The sequence below is a fragment of the Chrysemys picta genome, chromosome 9 (genome assembly GCF_011386835.1).
Source record: "Chrysemys picta bellii isolate R12L10 chromosome 9, ASM1138683v2, whole genome shotgun sequence".
NCBI classification, from domain to species: domain Eukaryota; kingdom Metazoa; phylum Chordata; order Testudines; family Emydidae; genus Chrysemys; species Chrysemys picta.
Window position 1 is genome coordinate 83,817,230 of NC_088799.1, and position 17,407 is coordinate 83,834,636.

At 51.7% G+C, this 17,407-nt stretch overlaps 1 protein-coding gene across 1 annotated transcript; it reads left to right on the forward strand.

The window, feature by feature from the left end:
- The first annotated feature begins 4,086 nt into the window (after positions 1 to 4,086).
- LOC135973441 (SRRM2 protein homolog rsr-2-like) lies at positions 4,087 to 7,749 on the forward strand. The gene is made up of 2 exons (XM_065556580.1): positions 4,087 to 5,956; positions 7,146 to 7,749. Exons 1-2 carry the CDS (start codon positions 5,416 to 5,418, stop codon positions 7,637 to 7,639), a joined length of 1,035 nt encoding a protein of 344 aa, XP_065412652.1. The 5' UTR covers positions 4,087 to 5,415; the 3' UTR covers positions 7,640 to 7,749.
- The last annotated feature ends 9,658 nt before the right edge of the window (positions 7,750 to 17,407 follow it).

Consider the following 17,407-nt stretch of genomic DNA (forward strand, 5'->3'; position numbering starts at 1 on the left):
ATACTCACCTATGCCAGTGGATGAAAGATGGAACCTTCATCTGCATTCATAAGAATTATGATATTCATGCTGTTGATACTCCTTGGAGGAGATTTGGTTAACAGCCCCATGTTCTGGAGATGCTGTCCATTAGTCATTTAGGGTCAAATTCTGATCTCTATCTGATATACTCCAGTTATTCTGTTGTTACTGAGAGCAGATTTTCGCCCTTATTTCCAGTGCTGTTATCCTCCTTACCTAACTGCTAAACGCTTCTTAGATCTGCAGCTTTCAACTTAATGATTCTTTTAAAAAAGCTACAGTCATCTCTGTTTGTCCATCTGTCAGGGACAGCCAAACTGGGAAGTTTGTTACATGGGATTTACTTGGTATTATTACACTGATATATATTAATTTAAAAATTATAAGCAGAGTCTCTCAAAAAGGCCATAACTCCCTTCTTGGTGCAGCTTTATGGATGTGTGCACCCTCTTGTCACTCTCTTACAGGCATGTGCATGCACAGATACACACAACACATACTCTTCTCAAGCGGTTGAAGACACTTTCCTTTTAGACTCAGCCCACAGGACACATTCTGACAGCTACATTCCTCATTGTGCAGGAAAGTTGCATACAGCTGATGAGCACATTCAGGGCCAGCCCACAACATTTTGGCACCTGAGGTGGGGAGCTCAATGACACCTCCATGCCCCCTCGCTTGGGCCAAAACTTTGAAAGGTCTCAATTCTGCCTTCTTCCTGTTCTGCTCCTTTCATGGTACTGCTCTGCTACCTACCCCAATAAAGGAGAACTAACAACTTAAACTGCCTGTTCAAAAATTTTAAGTAGCACTTAACTTTCAAACGCCTGAACAGCAAATGTAACTTTTCTTGTCTCCATAGTAAACACTGGCATTTTTATCTGTTTGAATAATCAAAGTGGTGCTTTCCATGCTTTCTTGGTTGCAAAGATTTGAACTGCTTCCTGAAGGCCCACAGTCTGAGCCAGCTCATGCTCTAATGAGATGGTTGCAAGGCTGACCGGCCTCTTTTGTGTCATTGTGGAGTGTAGATGCATTTTTATTAACTTCAGCTTGGAGAAGCTGTGTTCTCCACTGGCAACTGTTACAGGAAGTGTTAGAAGTATGCGCAGAGCAACAAAAGCATTTGGAAAGAGGGTGGTCATCTTATTTGTTCACATATATTCCAGAACAGCCTTTGGAGTTGATCCTGCTGAAATGTATCTTGTAAGGGCTTTCAGTTCATCACCTAAATCACTTGCATCAATATCGCGTATGTCATCGTGTGTCAACACTGTCACTAGTGCCCTGTATTGCTGGTGTAGGTCTTCTTCAGGTATAGTGAGGAGTTTTGGAATATCATACAACATCCCAAATATACTGCCATGTTCCTTGAGCTGCATGAAACGTTCTTCAACTGACTGTATTGCACAGTCTAGCACCTGGTTAAAGAATTCAACTTTGAATTGTTGTTTAGGGTCTCTTATCGGATTATCCCATGCCTCGTAATCAAAATGTCTTCTTCTTCAGTGACTTTTGTATTCTTGAATGGGTGGGAAAATAGCTTCAGTGTGAAGTTCCTCTGCCAACTTCTGTGCACTCTTCAGAACATTTTGAAATCCCTCATCTGACTGGTAAGACTGTAGGTATGACTTTGCTTTGTCCAGTTGTTCCATTGCTCCAAATATATCAAGGAAATCTCTTGCTTACAACATTTATTTCAAACAATATGTCATGCCACAACACTAAGCCACACAGAAATTTGAAGTTATGTATGTTTCTGGTGATTCCATTTCCCTCTGCCACTGTTCTCCCACGAACAGTTCTTGTCATAGCATTATCCTTCATAATGGCAACTACGGCATCCTCTATCTTCCCAATTTGGTGTTTGATAGGCTTTATCACCGCCACTTGATTTTCCCATTGTGTGGCACTCAGTGGTTTCAGTGTCAGAGAGGATGTTCCCAGATGTTGCTTCAAAATTTGCCATCAATGAGTTGATGCAGAGAAAAATACATAAATGCTTTGAATTACATTAAAAAATTCAGCAGGCTCACTAGAAGCTGATGCTGCATCACTGACCACCGAGTTCAATGAATGAGAACTGCATGGGACAAAAAAAGCTCGAGGGTTTAACTCTTGGATCCGTGTCTGCACTCCTCTGTTCTTTCCTCTCATGTTGGCACCATTATCTTAGCCCTGACCCCTCATGTCAGCTATCGCAATTCCTGTATCTTCCAGCTTTTTAAGAAGCACATTTGTCATACCAGCTCCTGTAGTATCATCAATGTCAATAAATTCTAGAAAATGCTCTCTAACACTCACCATTGCAGGGACATTTTCACTAGGTTCTGTTGTTGTTATAAAATGCACCATTAAAGTCATTTATTCTGTATGGCTGATGTCAGATGTGCAGTCCAGAATAACAGAGTAATATCTTGCTGACTTCAGATCTGCCACAATCTTCTGTTTGACTTTTGTTGTCAGTAACTGTATGCTCTCATTTTGAATTGTTTTACCAAGGTAGTGGTGTGTGTACATTTCTTGAGTGGTGACTCTTCTTAGATGCTCCTGGAGTACAGCATCAAACTCAGCCATCAGCTCCACAATTTTAAGGAAGTTTCCATTATTTGGTGCATACAGCTGATCTGAAGTGCCACGCAGTGCTAAGTTTTGGGTAGCAAGCATTCTCACAATGGCAATGAGCCTTTTCAGAACATTTTGCCAGTAAAGAGACTCTGATGCAATCTTCTCTTGATACTGATCATCTATGATGGCCTTTAACCTTAGTCTCATCTCAAGCTCTTTCCACCTATGGAATGCTCTCTGGTGATTTGCTGCCTTCTCATGCCAGATTTCTCCAGTCCTTTGTTCCTGTAGAACCCAATGTGGCTGGAACATTAGACTGGAAGAGTTTGCAACAAAAACAGTATGCAGCATTCTGGGTTTTTGAGTACATAACCCATGGCCTCTCCTCTTTGTCACCATTGGGGATTTCACGGCAGTAATGTGTTGGATGGAAACTTCTATTTTCACTGTCTTTGGGGAACATGAAGTTTTTCACATTTTTTTTTAATTATTATTATTATTATTAATGGAGATATCCCATCTCCTAGAACTGGAAGGGACCTTGAAAGGTCATCAAGTCCAGCCCCCTGCCTTCACTAGCAGGACCAAGTACTAATTTTGCCCCAGATCCCCATGTGGCCCCCTCAAGGATTGAACTCATAACCCTGGGTTTAGCAGGCCAATGCTCAAACCACTGAGCTATCCCTCCCCCCAATTGCTGTGGCCGAGACAGTACAAGGAAGTCCCTCAGGCTACTGCTCAAGTGGGTACACAGTCCTGGATCATCTAGACTTAAGGAACTAAACTCAGCAGCAGCTGTTTCTTGCGCCTCCACCACACTCTTCTCTGATCTACACTTTTCTTCAGGAATGTGCATGGTTACATCCATTCGAGATGGAGATATGGATGCTGCAGTAGCTGCCCGGTCACCTGCACTCTGACTAACTGGAAGATCAGGCATCTCCTCAACACTCACATCCTCACTGGGGCTGGAAGGCTCACCATGAACATTTGTGTCTATGTATCTCAGGAGAGCCACTATAGCTGGCACAGGACAGCAGTCATGAGTGAAAGAAGAAAACGCCCCTCTGGGGCAGCATTCAGAAAAAGAAAACAAGAAATGGAAGCTTTTCTATCTAAGCAGGAAGGAGCTCTCCTGAGATACATAAATGCCTAAAAACCAGGATGGGATGGCGGCGGACACAGCCGGAGGAGCGAAGCGGGCGGGCTCCTCAGCCATCGCACCCCACGCTCAGCGTGGCCACCTCCTGAGGCGGCTCAGGGCTTGGCGGCCGAGCGCTTTGCAGCTGGCGGGCAGATCCGCTCTCCCCGGCAGCTTCCTGCTTCCCTCGGCCCGGAAGCAGGCAGCTGCCGGGGAGAGGGGATCTGCCCGCCAGCTGCGGAGCGCTCGGCCGCAGAGCCCTGAGCCGCCACAGGAGGTGGCAAGGCGGCGATGTTGGGGTTGCGCTGAGAGTGGGGCACAATGGCTGAGGAGCCAGCCCCTTTGCTCCTCTGGCCGCGCCCGCCACCCCCCCGCAATGGCTCCTTCGGAGTCCGACCGTGTTGCCCCCCCACTTGCCTACAGGACCCCAGCGGCGGCCCGGCAGGCGCCGCTTTTGAAAAATGTACTGAGGGGAAGCGGCTGCTTCCCCTGAACCCCCTAGCTATGCTACTGTCCCTAATCTATAACAACACTTTGCCCTTCTCCAGCCCCTTTCATCTGAGCACCTGAAAGTACTTTGCAGACATCAGTGAAGCCTCACAGCACTCCCCTATTTATGATTTTCATTTTACAGATTGGGAAACTAGAGCACATAGAGGTCACAAGTGATTTTTGCAGCACAACAGTGAAAGTCTGATAGATCCAGGAATGGAACATGAAAGGGCTGATTCTGCTCTCATTTACACTGGCTGAGTGCTTACAGATTCTTTTGGTACATATGAGAGGGAGAGAAGGATTGACTTGATTCAGCAATCTTCTCGCCTTCTTCAGGGATCAAGGCTTTTGGAAGCATCTCATTTCTGCTTGGGAAAAGGCTGCTTATCTGAGGAACCTTTTGAAGAGTTTGCAAGGTAATGCTCCTGCCTAGGCCAGTTGAGGTTAAATTTTCCAGTGATGTGACTCTAATGACATCATTGAAGTTACACCAGGAATAAATTTTGCATCTAGGCTGAAAAACAAGGCACAGGTATGTAAGAGTCATAATAGTATTTATCTGGGTCAGGGTTGTGAAACATATACTGTGAAATTCACTCTTCCTATGCAGCTAATTAGTGGGACTAAGAAAGGGACCAGATTTCTTTTTGGATTCATGACTGGATAATGTTGCACCTTTGGGGTCATGACATTGTGTGAAGACGCATTGATCCCAATACACGTTTGCCCCATCCATAGGAAAAACAATTAAAAATTTGGGGGCAAGGAAGATGATGGTGTGGCAAAAAGAGGACAGCTTTCTATACTAAGGCCTGGTCTACACTACGACTTTAATTCGGATTTATCAGCTTTAATTCGAATTAACCCTGCAACCGTCCACACAACGACGCTATTTAATTCGATGTAAATGGCCCTTTAAATCGATTTCTGTACTCCACCCCGACGAGCGGAGTAGTGCCAAAATCGATTTTAGCAATTCGAATTAGGGTTAGTGTGGCCGCAATTCGATGGTATTGGCCTCCGGGAGCTATCCCACAGTGCATCATTGTGACCACTCTGGACAGCAATCTGAACTCGGATGCACTGGCCAGGTAGACAGGAAAAGCCCCGCGAACATTTGAATTTCATTTCCTGTTTGCCCAGCGTGGAGAGCACAGGTGACCACAGATAGCTCATCAGCACAGGTAACCATGCAGGCTGATAATCGAAAAAGAGCACCAGCATGGACCGTGAGGGAGGTACTGGATCTGATCGCTGTATGGGGAGAGGATTCAGTGCTTGCAGAACTTCGTTCTAAAAGACGAAATGCAAAAACTTTTGAAAAAATCTCCAAGGGCATGATGGAGAGAGGCCACAATAGGGACTCTGAGCAGTGCCGCGTGAAAGTCAAGGAGCTCAGACAAGCCTATCAAAAAACAAAGGAGGCAAACGGTCGCTCCGGGTCAGAGCCGCGGACATGCCGCTTCTACGCCGAGCTGCATGCAATTCTAGGGGGGGCTGCCACCACTACCCCACCTGTGTTCGTGGATTCTGGGTCGGGGATAGTCTCATCAGCGACGCCTGAGGATTCTGCCGATGGGGGAGAGGAGGAGGATGAGGATGAGCTTGCAGAGAGCACACAGCACTCCATTCTCCCCAACAGCCAGGATCTTTTTATCACCCTGACTGAAGTACCCTCCCAAGCCTCCCAAGCCAGTACCCAAGACTCTGACCCCATGGAAGGGACCTCAGGTGAGTTTACCTTTTAAAATATAAAACTTGTTTTAAAAGCAAACGGTTTTTAATGATTACTTAAAACTTGTTTTAAAAGCAAACGGTTTTTAATGATTACTTTGCCTGACTTTGCATTCGCAGTCAGTTCAGCTACTGGAAAAGTCTGTAGCTACTGGAAAAGTCTGTTAACGTGTCTGAGGATGGAGCGGAAATCCTCCAGGGACATCTCCATGAAGCTCTCCTGGAGGTACTCCGAAAGCCTTGCCAGAAGGTTTCTGGGAAGTGCATCCTTATTCCCTCCTCCATGGTAGGACACTTGACCACGCCATGCTTGCAGCAAGTAATCTGGTATCATTGCCTGACAAAGCCTGGCAGCGTATGGTCCCGGTGTTTGCTGGCATTCAAGCAACATCCGTTCTTTATCTTGTTGTGTAATCCTCAGGAGAGTGATATCACTCCTGGTAACCTGGTTGAAATACGGGAACTTAATTAAGGGGACAGAGGTGGCCGTTCCTACTGGGCTGTTTGCCTGTGGCGGAAAATAAATCCTTCCCTGCAGTTAGCCAAGCGCAGATGGGAAATTGGCCCTGAGTTTTTCGCGTTTGGCTAGCAGGGATCTTCCCTGTTACCAGCCACGCGGTGGGGGGAGGGGTACCGTGATCATCCCAGAGAATTCATGGCGGGAGGGGGGCGGCGGCGGGGGGGGGGTTTAGTTTGGTGCCTGCAGGGATCTTCCCTGATACCAGCCACGTGGTGGGGGGGAGGGGTACAGCGATCATCCCAGAGAATTCATGGCGAGAGGGGGGGGTGGTTAGTTTGTTTTCTGGTGCTGCTGAATGTTAACAGAAAAACCGCAGCACTCTACTTGCCTGAAGGGGCCCAGACAAGCCCCCCCACACTGCCCCCCCCCCCAACTGGCTGAGATTGGCCAGGCTTCTGCAGCACTCTACAAGCTATGCTTGGTATGTGGGAAAGGAGGGCGCAGAAGCTTACCATGGCCGCATGCAAGCCAAATTCTGTTGCCCAGACCTGTGATCTCTAGCAGCAAAGCCACAGGCACTCAGCATTAAGAGGCAAAATGCGACCTTGCACAGAAATCACATGTGCTATGTAATGTGAACAGTGTTGGTCACCATGAAAGAGTATAAGCATTGTTCTGCAAAATGTAGCTTTTAAAACAATTCTCTCTTTTTTCCCCTCCCTACAGCAGCTGCAAATTCCTCAAGCCTCCCTCCTCCATCCCGAAGGTTATCACAGATAAGGCGTCGTAAGAAGAGAACGCGAGACGAGATGTTTTCGGAAATTATGGAATCCAGCCGCAGTGACAGAGCTCATCTGAATGAGTGGAAGGAAACAGTTTCAAAGTATAGGAAAGAAGTCAGTGAACGTGAGGACAGGAGGGACCAACGTGAGGAGAGGAGGGACCAACGTGAGGAGAGGAGAGACGCTCGAGATGAGAGGTGGCGGCAGGAAGACCAGAGGATGAAGGATGCAACGCTGGGGCTGCTCCGGCGTCTGGTGGAGGTTCAGGAACGGCTGCTGGAAAACAGACTGCCGCTTCAGCCCCTGTTCCACCCTCCCCCCTCCCCATGTTCCGTATCCTCCTCACCCAGACGTGTAAGAACGCGGGGGGGGAGGCTCCGTACACCTTCCCATTCCACCCCAGTAGACAGCCCAAGCAAAAGGCTGTCATTTTTTTAACCTTTTCTTTGTGGCTTTTTCCTTCCCAGCAATCCTCCTCCCAAATACCACCCGGGTTCCCTCCCTCTTTTTCTAATCTATTAATAAAAAATAAATGATTTTTAAATGATAGTGACTTTATTTGGTTTGAAAGAAAGCTGGGGAAAGGGGCAGGGTGGGTTCCTTACAGAAAATCAGTCAATAAAGGGGGCGGGTTTTCATGAAGGAGAAACAAACAGATATTTCACACTGTAGCCTGGCCAGCCATGAAACTGGTTTTTAAAGCTTCTCTGATGCACAGCGCTTCATGGTGTGCTCTTCTAATCGCCCTGGTGTCTGGCTGCATGTAATCAGCAGCCAGGCGATTTGCCTCAGCCTCCCACCCCGCCATAAAGGTCTCCCCCTTACTTTCACAGAGATTGTGGAGCACACAGCAAGCAGAAATAACAATGGGGAGATTTCTTTGGCTGAGGTCAGAGCGAGTCAATAATGATCTCCAGCGACCTTTTAAACGGCCAAATGCACATTCTACCACCATTCTGCACTTGCTCAGCCTGTAGTTAAACAGCTCCTGACTCCTGTCCAGGCTGCCTGTGTATGGCTTCATAAGCTATGGCATTAAGGGGTAGGCTGGGTCCCCAAGAATAACTATGGGCATTTCAACATCCCCAACGGTTATTTTCTGGTCCGGAAAGTAAGTCCCTTGCTGCAGCCCTTTAAACAGAGTAGTGTTCCTGAAGACGCGAGCGTCATGAACCCTTCCCGCCCAGCCCGCGTTGATGTTGGTGAAACGTCCCTTGTGATCCACAAGTGCTTGCAGCACCATTGAAAAGTACCCCTTGCGGTTTATGTACTCGGTGGCTTGGTGCTCCGGTGCCAAGATAGGGATATGGGTTCCGTCTATTGCCCCACCACAGTTAGGGAATCCCATTGCAGCAAAACCATCCACTATAGCCTGCACATTTCCCAGAGTCACAAACTTTCATAGCAGCACCTGAGTGATTGCTTTGGCTACTTGCATCACAGCAGCCCTCACAGTAGATTTGCCCACTCCAAATTGATTCCCGACTGACCGGTAGCTGTCTGGCGTTGCAAGCTTCCACAGGGCTATCGCCACGCGCTTCTCAACTGTGAGGGCTGCTCTCATCTTGGTATTCTGGCGTTTCAGGGCAGGGGACAGCAAGTCACAAAGTTCCATGAAAGTGCCCTTACGCATGCGAAAGTTCCGCAGCCAGTGGGAATCGTCCCAGACCTGCAACACTATGCGGTCCCACCAGTCTGTGCTTCTTTCCCTTGCCCAGAATCGGCGTTCCATGGATAGAATCTGCCCCATTAACAACATGATCTCCAAAGCACCGGGGCCCGTGGTTTCACAGAATTCTGTATCCGTGTCCGTGGGAGAGAACAGGAGGATTCAGGGCAAGGAGCTGGGACACTGCGCGGTGGGTCACTGTCTGGCCCAGGCCCTTCCTAGCCAGAGGCCGAGGCATTTCCTTCAGGTCACCTTCTGCTGCAGCTTGGCCACGGGCCCCCATAGCCACTAGCCCAGCCAGGGATCCCAAGTGGGGATTGTCACGGCTGGCTCCTCCCTGCCGCCAGCAGCTCTTCACTGCCAGGGAATTCCTGAAATCCTGTGTGCCCCTCCCCCACCCACCTCCTGGGGCTGTGAGTGCCCCCCCCGGACAGCCCCTCCCCCGAGCTCTGAGTGCCCCTGGCCAGTCCCTCCCCTCAGCCCCCCCCCCACTTCCTGGGGCTCTGAGTGCCCTCAGCCTGTCCCCCTCCCACACCCCGGGGCTGAGTGACCTTGGCCAACCCCTGTCCCTTCAGGAGGAACTCCCAGTACCCACCCAGCCCCCACACCTCAGAGTTCCCCTCCCTGCGGCTCTGTGGCCATACCCCCACCAGGGCCGGCTTTAGGCCAATTCAACCAATTCCCCTGAATCGGGCCCCGGGCCCAAGCCCCGGTACGGTGTACCGGCAAGAGCCAGTGTGCTGTACCAGGGTGGCCCGGCTTCCCCAGGGGGCAATTTAAAGGACCTAGGGCTCCCAGCAGGGGCCGGAGCCCCAGGCCCTTTAAATTGCTACCAGACCCCCACTGCTGGAGCCCTGGGGTAGGGCTGCGGGGCTCTGGGGGCTATTTAAAAAGTCCAGGACTCCCGCTGCCTCTACCGCCCCGGCCCTTTAAATAGCCGCTGGAGCCCCGCTGCTTCCCCAGGGCTCCCGTGGCTATTTAAAGGGCCGGGGCGGTAGAAGCAGGGGAGCCCTGGGCCCTTTAAATAGCCCCCAGAGCCCTGGGATAGCGGGGGACTCGGGGGCTATTTAAAGGGCCGGGGCTCCAGCTGCCTCTGCTGCACCCCGTCTCCGCACCAGCCCCGCACCCCCTACCCGCAGCCAGCCCCGTCTCCAGCCAGCCCTGCACCCCCTGTCCGCAGCCAGCCCCTGCTGCACCCCTGCCCTACCTCGAGCCCCGCCCCCCCTGTTCTGCCCGCACCAGCCCCGCCCCCCTGCCCTGCCTGCAGCCAGCCCTGCACCCCCTGTCCGCAGCCAGCCCCTGCTGCACCCCTGCCCTGCCTCGAGCCCCGCCCCCCCGTTCTGCCCGCACCAGCCCCGCCCCCCTGCCCTGCCTGCAGCCAGCCCTGCACCCCCTGCCCACAGCCAGCCTCTGCCACACCCCCTGCCCTGTCTCCAGGCAACCCCTGCCACACACCCCTGCGGCCCTGCCCAAAGCCAGCCAGCCCCACACACTCCTGTCTCCAGCCAGCCCCGCACCTCTTGCCCTGCCTGCAGCCAGACCCTACCTCCAGTGAGCCCCTGCCCTGCCTCCAGCCAGCCCCATGTCCACTGGTGCCCTGCAGTTCCCAGGGCAGTAACCCTGCACACCTGCTTCAATGAGGGGGGCAGGGAGCAGCTGGGACCCACACATGTGCACACCACTAGGGTGACCAGACAGCAAGTGTGAAAAATCAGGACAGGGGGTGGGGGATAAATAGGATCCTATAAGAAAAAGACCCAAAAATCGGGACTGTCCCTATAAAATCAGGACATCTGGTCACCCTAGCACACCCTCAGGGAGTGGCGGGGACCCACACACGTGAAACGGAGCTCATTAATAACCGATCAACAGCATATATAATGCAATGTACATAATATATAATTTTATTATTTATATAGTTATGGAAAGTAAATAATACATGGAAGAAATGAAAGGCTTTTTTTTACATTTTTTTTTTGTTAGTCATCCCTGCCGGGGGCCCGCCAAAAATGTTCGAATTGGGCCCCGCCCTTCCTAAAGCCGGCCCTGCTGGAGAGAACAGGAGGATTCAGTCAGCAGGGGCTGCCGATCCGTCCCATTCACCAGGGCTGCCATCCTGCGGCTTCAGCATTAGTGGCTGGGGTGACTTGGGGAAAGGCCTCAACCTCCCCACATCCCACTTCACTGCTGCCAGAATCCCTCCTGCCCCCCCGCTACAGTCCCCTCCCTACCCAACCTGGGTGGGGGGGAGGAGAGGGGTCTGAGAACTTGAGCTGTGGATTGGAGGTGGAACAGCTGTCAGAGGCACTGAGGGGGAGGTTGCAGGAGCTCCCTGTACAAGGAGGGGGGTTGCCACTGGAGGTCACTAGGAAGGACAACAAGACTCCATCCTGGGGGTCAGGAGGGGGAATCCATCCCTCAGAGGTGGGCAGGGGCTGGGTGGAAATGCTGCTGGTTCCAGGGGCCGTTAATCCCCCCTGATTCCTCGGAGGCGTCTGAGTCTCAGACAGGTTCTCGTTCCCTTGCAGCAGGAGGACGTCACGGCCAATGTGATGCGCCAGCTCCGTATCATGCGGCACTTGCGCCAGGTGCCTGAGGCGCTGCAGGGCCTGTGCCTCTGAGGCCACCAGCAACTCCTGCTCCCTGCTACAGGTACTGCTCTGGCTCTCTGTAAATGGGGAGCTAGTGGAAGGGGAAATGGAGCCCCCTGGCACTCACAGAAAGCTGATTACAGAATGAGCCCGAACTGAGAGGCACCATATCCGCCCCCCCCCAAAGAGCCAGTCTTCAGTGGTGATACAGCCCAGCTGGGGTAGCAACAGGATTGAGAACGAGGCAGGAAGTTCAGAGCAGCAAGGAAAGCCTGGAGGGGAACTTGAGAAGAGAGGTTGGAAAAGTGCAGCAAAGAGAAAGGTGCAGACCTAGCTGTTGGGTCCAGGGCCCTGAGCTGCTATCAATGTCAGGGTGGGACTGGGTTCCCCTACCAGCCCCAGAGGAGGCGGCGTACACGCACCTGGAGAGGGTTCCCAAGCCCAGCAAGGGGGCTACAGGCTGAGCAAGTGCCCCAGCGATGGCAGAAGGACTTCTGTCTGTGGAAAGACCTCTTTGGACTTTTAGTGTGAGGCAAGCTGGGCCCCAGAAGGGTGGACTAAAGGTGGTGACCTGGCCAGAGTTACCAGGCAGAGAAACTGCCGTGGTGCTGGAGCGACCATGGATGGGGGACACTAGCCCAGCGAGAGGGCTGTGATGCCATGCCTGGCCGCCGGGGGGCACCTAACGATGAGTAGATTCATTTATGATTGGCATAGTTCCCCCTGTGATCCGTGAGGGAAGTCTTGGTTGCTGAAGGAATCATAGAATATCAGGGTTGGAAGGGACCTCCGGAGGTCATCTAGTCCAACCCCCTGCTGAAAGCAGCACCAATCCCCAGACAGTTTTTTGCCCTGGCCCCCTCAAGTATTGAGCTCACAACCCCGGGTTTAGCAGGCCAATGCTCAAACCACTGAGCTAGCCCTCCCCCAAGCAGGTGTATCAAGGGACCAAGCTGGTCGCTGGATTTCCCACTTCAGTTCCAGGGACTGGCTAAGCAGCCAAAGCAGATCTAGGGGTTTCTCCAGCAGCTCCTAGAAAACCAACAGAAGCAGAAGGAAGTGCAGGTGGAGCTACAGACGCAGCAGCAGCAATACCTGTGAGAGATCCTGCAAAGGGAAATCAACCCAGGGTCTGCTATGCCCATGGACAAAAAGAGCAGAGAAGGAGAGCATGCCTGGGCTGTGCTGAGAAGGTTAGCCCAGGGAGAAGGGCATGAGAAAGTGTACAAGCGTGGCCTAATGCCAAGATGGGAGCAAGAGTTCTTTGTTTTGGGGGCAGAGAAGCAGGCCATATCAAAAGACACGGCCTGCTTAGGAAATTGCTGAGTGGCTGAACGAAGGGCCAGGGCCCTAAGAAGTTAGAAAGAAAGGAGAAGGTGTCCTCTGACACAAACCCCCATGAGGCAGGCAAGGTGGAGGTGGCTGGGGTGGCCATGGACCTTGCAGACCCTCCACCAACACCCCCTGTCGGGTGCTGCAGGGAGATGAAGGACAAAATGATTGGCCCAGAGATGAAGCAGACTGGAGGAGGGACAAACACAAGGGTGGAGCAGTCCATGGTGGGTTCTCAGACCCTGACCGAAAAGGTTTTGGCATATGCAGCGGCAGTAGCAAAAAGGCAACAGAAGACGCTAAAGGCTTCAGAACAGGCTCTGCAAGCAGCTGTTCATGAGACTGAGTGGCTGCAGGAAGAGCGTCGGGATACTGCAGAAGAGAAGGTTTGCCCCGAGCGAGCTGGCAGTGGAGCTGCAGACACTGCGCACAGGCTGTACAAGCGCGCAGCCGGTGACAGCGATGAGATGACGAGGGATGAAGCTTGGAGAAGAATAGAACTTGCCTCCGCGTGGGCCAGGTTCTAAGGAGGAGGGTATATAACGGGGGGCTTGGCCTGTGGGCTATAAAGCCTGGAGCTAGGCCAAATGGATTACAGAGTGAGCTCCAGCTGAGGGGAAACCAGGGGAAACCGCAACAAAGGTACAGGAGCAGGCCTAGCTGTTCGGTACAGGGCCTTGGGGCAGAACCTAGAATCCAGGGTAGGACTGGTTCTCCCACGGTCTCTAAGGAAGGGGATGTACAGGGCCATAGGAAGGGCTACCAAGGCCAGCAAGGGCAGGCCGAGCCAAAGTCAGGCTGAGGAAAAGTCCCCAAGGGACAGAGGATCTTGTTTCAGTTAAAGACATTTTTTGACTTTTCGTTTGGGATGAGCGCGACCCAGGAAGGAGTGGACTAAAAGATGGTCGCCTGGCCGAAGGGCTGAGTTCCCAGCCAAAAACCTGCTGGCGGGTGTGCTAGCCCAAGAAATCTGTGACCCCAGGCCTTGAAGGAAGGGGCACCTATCGGTGAGTGAACTCTGTTACAAGCCTGCTTCCATTGTGGAAACAGCCTGGTATTGGAGAGTGGTGGGGATGGCCTGTGGGCGAGGATGGCTGGAGGGGTCATACAGGAGGGGCAGCAGCGTCCAGTGAGGAGATCAGGGAACGGGTTGTTTGCAGTCCTGCCACTGAGCGGTAACGTGATCCTGGCCAGGTCACTCTCCCACCTGATGCCTCACTTTCTCTATCTTTGAAATGGGGATCATCCCGACCCACATTAAGAAAGGGTTTGATCCTCTGCTCTTGCTTCCCAAATCCCTGCCCTCCTTGCCCCACACAGGCCTCTGCCCTGTTGCTCAAACTCCCATGCACATGTTAGTGCCTGTGTCACCCCCGCAACTGCAAGGTCTCATGTACAGTCTCCTGCCAGCAAACTGAAGCTGCCACTAGATCCAGAATAGGAATCGCAGTTCCTGTGCGCAGCCCTGAATGGAGTCTAGACCCTGGGCATGGGGAAGGCCAACGCTCACATCCAGGTAGATCATCAACCTATTCCTCTGTCCCAGGAGCAGGAAGGCCTCTGGTTCGTGCTCCCTTCGGTAGCTGGAGCTGCTGAGTTGGGAGTGTGGTGGGCAGAGATGGGAACAGGCCATAGGATGAATCAAGTGTCAGGGGGAGACTCCCTGTGTGTGGGAGATGATGTTGCCCCTCTGTGGGGAATCCCTTCCTTGCAGATGCTGGGCTTTGGGTGCTGGACTCTGCCAGGAAGCCCAGCTCCCATCCCTAGCAGCTTGGCTGTTCCCTACACTGCTGTGCACCAGGCCCTCTGCAGAGAGCTGCTTTGGGCAAGGACTACAGGGCCTGCTGTCATCCTGGCAGGTGTCACAACAGGTTCCATAATCCTGACCCCTGGTCTCCCTCCGCTGGCAGGCTCTGAGCAAGGCCTGCCCAGAGAACATGGATGACGAGCTCTCGATCCTGCTGACAGCACCCCCCAGCACAGACAAACTCCAGCACATCTTGGAGGTGAGCAGAATGGGGAGGGGCCGCAGGGGTTTTACCTTAGCCCTGGGGACTCCTAGAAAGAAGAGACTGGAAAATCCATGTTTCTATTGGATCCTTCCGAGTATGCATTCGTGATATAAACTCACAGGGTGACCTTGGGGTAACTCACTTCCCCCTTACGGCATCAGTCTTCTCCACTATCAAATCTACACTGGGGAAGAAGGACAGAAGCCCCGCCAATCACCTTCACCTCTGGGTGTCTGGTCCTGGGAGCCGAAACCAACTGGACTATCTGCCCCATCTCCTAAACTGCCCTGTCTTTCCCTCCTAGGGCCTTGTCCTTAGTGCTCAGCCTGGCCCCTTCCCAGCTTGTCCCTGACCTTTAAAGGACTCTCCAAGCCCCTCCCATGCCTGCTTCCCTTGGGGTCTCTCTCCTGGCTGAGCACAGGCTGCCCTTCTATCTCTCAGCAGGCCTGGGTCCTAGTCACAGGCTGCGTCTTGTCACGTGACCCCCACACTTATTCCCTTCACCCTAGGGAGCTGCATCACCTGGGCCAGGTGCAGTTGAGCTCCAACCCCTTTCCTGGCCATCTCACCCTGGGACAGGTTGAAACTGGAAACCTGTGGGTAACAGTAACTGGTTGCTCGCAAAGGTGCTGAAGACACAATGGAAGAGGAAATCCTTTGGTCTGGATTGAAATTATTCCAACTGAAAGTGAATGAGAGAAAATAGGTTCAAAGTTCTCTTCCTAGCAGCAGAAAATGTAGCGATTGATAGAGGTTCAGGTCAGAAAGGACCATTATGTGCATCTAGTCGCCCCTCCTGTATAACTCAGGGCCTAGAATGTGACCAAGTGGTTCCTTCAGCCAACCATAGCATGGGACTGAGCCAGAGCACATCTTTTGGAACGACATCCACATGCAGGAGAGCCAGCTGGCTACCAGAAAATCTCTCTTCTGCAGTGACGTGGGGTTAAGGGACATAGCGGAAAAGACATGGAGGCTGTGACTAAACTTAGAGCAGGGTGGGAAACCGAGACACAGTTGGGACCTGTCTACACTACAGGTCTGTCGTGCATTTGTAAGCTGCTGACCCCCACATGTTGTTCAGAGCCTATGGACAACACAGCTCCTAAAGTGTGTTTGTTCTGTGCTTATCCGGTATGTACCAGCAGGGCTGGACAGCCTTTTTCACTGTGCTGTGGGGAGCAGGTCCTGGGTACTAAGGGTCTGAAGAAGCTCTCAAGGACTAATTTTTTAAAATAATTGTTATCAATGAATTGGGAGAAAACATACAATCACTGCGGATAAGATTCGGGGGGTGACAAAATACAGGCAGAGTGGTAATTCCTGATGGGGAGAGGGCAGTGATACAGAGCGATCTGGCTCATTCAGCCAGCTGGACCCATTCAAAGAAAACAAGTTTGAGCAGAGCCCAATGCAAGGTCCTATACGTAGCCACAAGGCACGCCGGCCACACCTCCAGAATGGGGATGTGTATCCAGGAAAGCAGTGACTCTGAAATGGATTTAGGGGCCAGAGTGGAGAAGCTACTCAACATGAGCTCCCAGTGTGATGCTGTGGTGAACAGGGCTAAAGCCATCATTAGACGAAGGAGCAGAGCCGTGAGTAGGATAGGGAGGTGACACAGCAGCAGTGAGACTGCTATTGGAATACTGCCTCCAGTGTTGGTGTCCTCCTTTGAAAAAGATGGTCCTAGAAATTGGAGCTGGGGCAGCAAAGAGCCACCAAATGTTCTGAGGGCTGGAGAAAAATGCCTTCTAGTGAGCTATTGAAAGAGCTCAACCTGTTTAGCTTATCAAAAGAAGATTGAAAGGTGACTTCACTGAAGTGTTGAAGTGCCTGAATGGAGAGAAAATATTGGGTATTAAAGGGCTCTTTAATCGAGCAGAGAAAGGCAGAACAAGACCCAATGGCTGGAAGGTGAAAAGAGACAAATTCCTATGACAAATAAGGCACAAATATTCAACAGCGAGGATGATTGAACACAGGAAGAAGCTACCATGGAAAGTGGTGGATTCTCCATCTCTTGATGTCATTTAATAAAGACTAGATGCCTTTCCAGAATGTGTTTGCCCCCAAAGTAGCTATTGTGGTAGACAGGAGGCCTGTGATATGCAGGGGGTCAGATTAGATGCTCTAACGGTCTCTGCTGACCATAAAGTCTACTCATTTCTGAGAAACCGAGTGTAGCATTGGGAGCAGCCTCTGCTTATTAAACAATCAGTTTGTCAGCACCTGCAGGACAATTTGGTTCTTAGGACTAGTGAGCATGGACTTGTCAAGAACAAATCATTCCAGACCAATCCTAGCTCCTTCTTTGGCAGGGTTAGGGGCCTAGTGGAGGTGGGTAAACAGTAGATGTGATCTATCTTGGTGTTAATAAGGCTTTTGACACAGTCCCATAGGACATTCTCACAAGCAAACAGATGCTGCTTAGCACTGTCAGAGCAGCTTTTGCTGGGGGATTCTCCCAGCACTTTCCAATAGTGGGAAAGTATGAAATCCCCATTTGACTGCTGGGGACAGAGCCTAGAGGGGGCAGCAACTTACCCGAAGTCCCACAGGTCAATAGGAAACCAGCAATGGAACCCAGGAGTCCTGACTC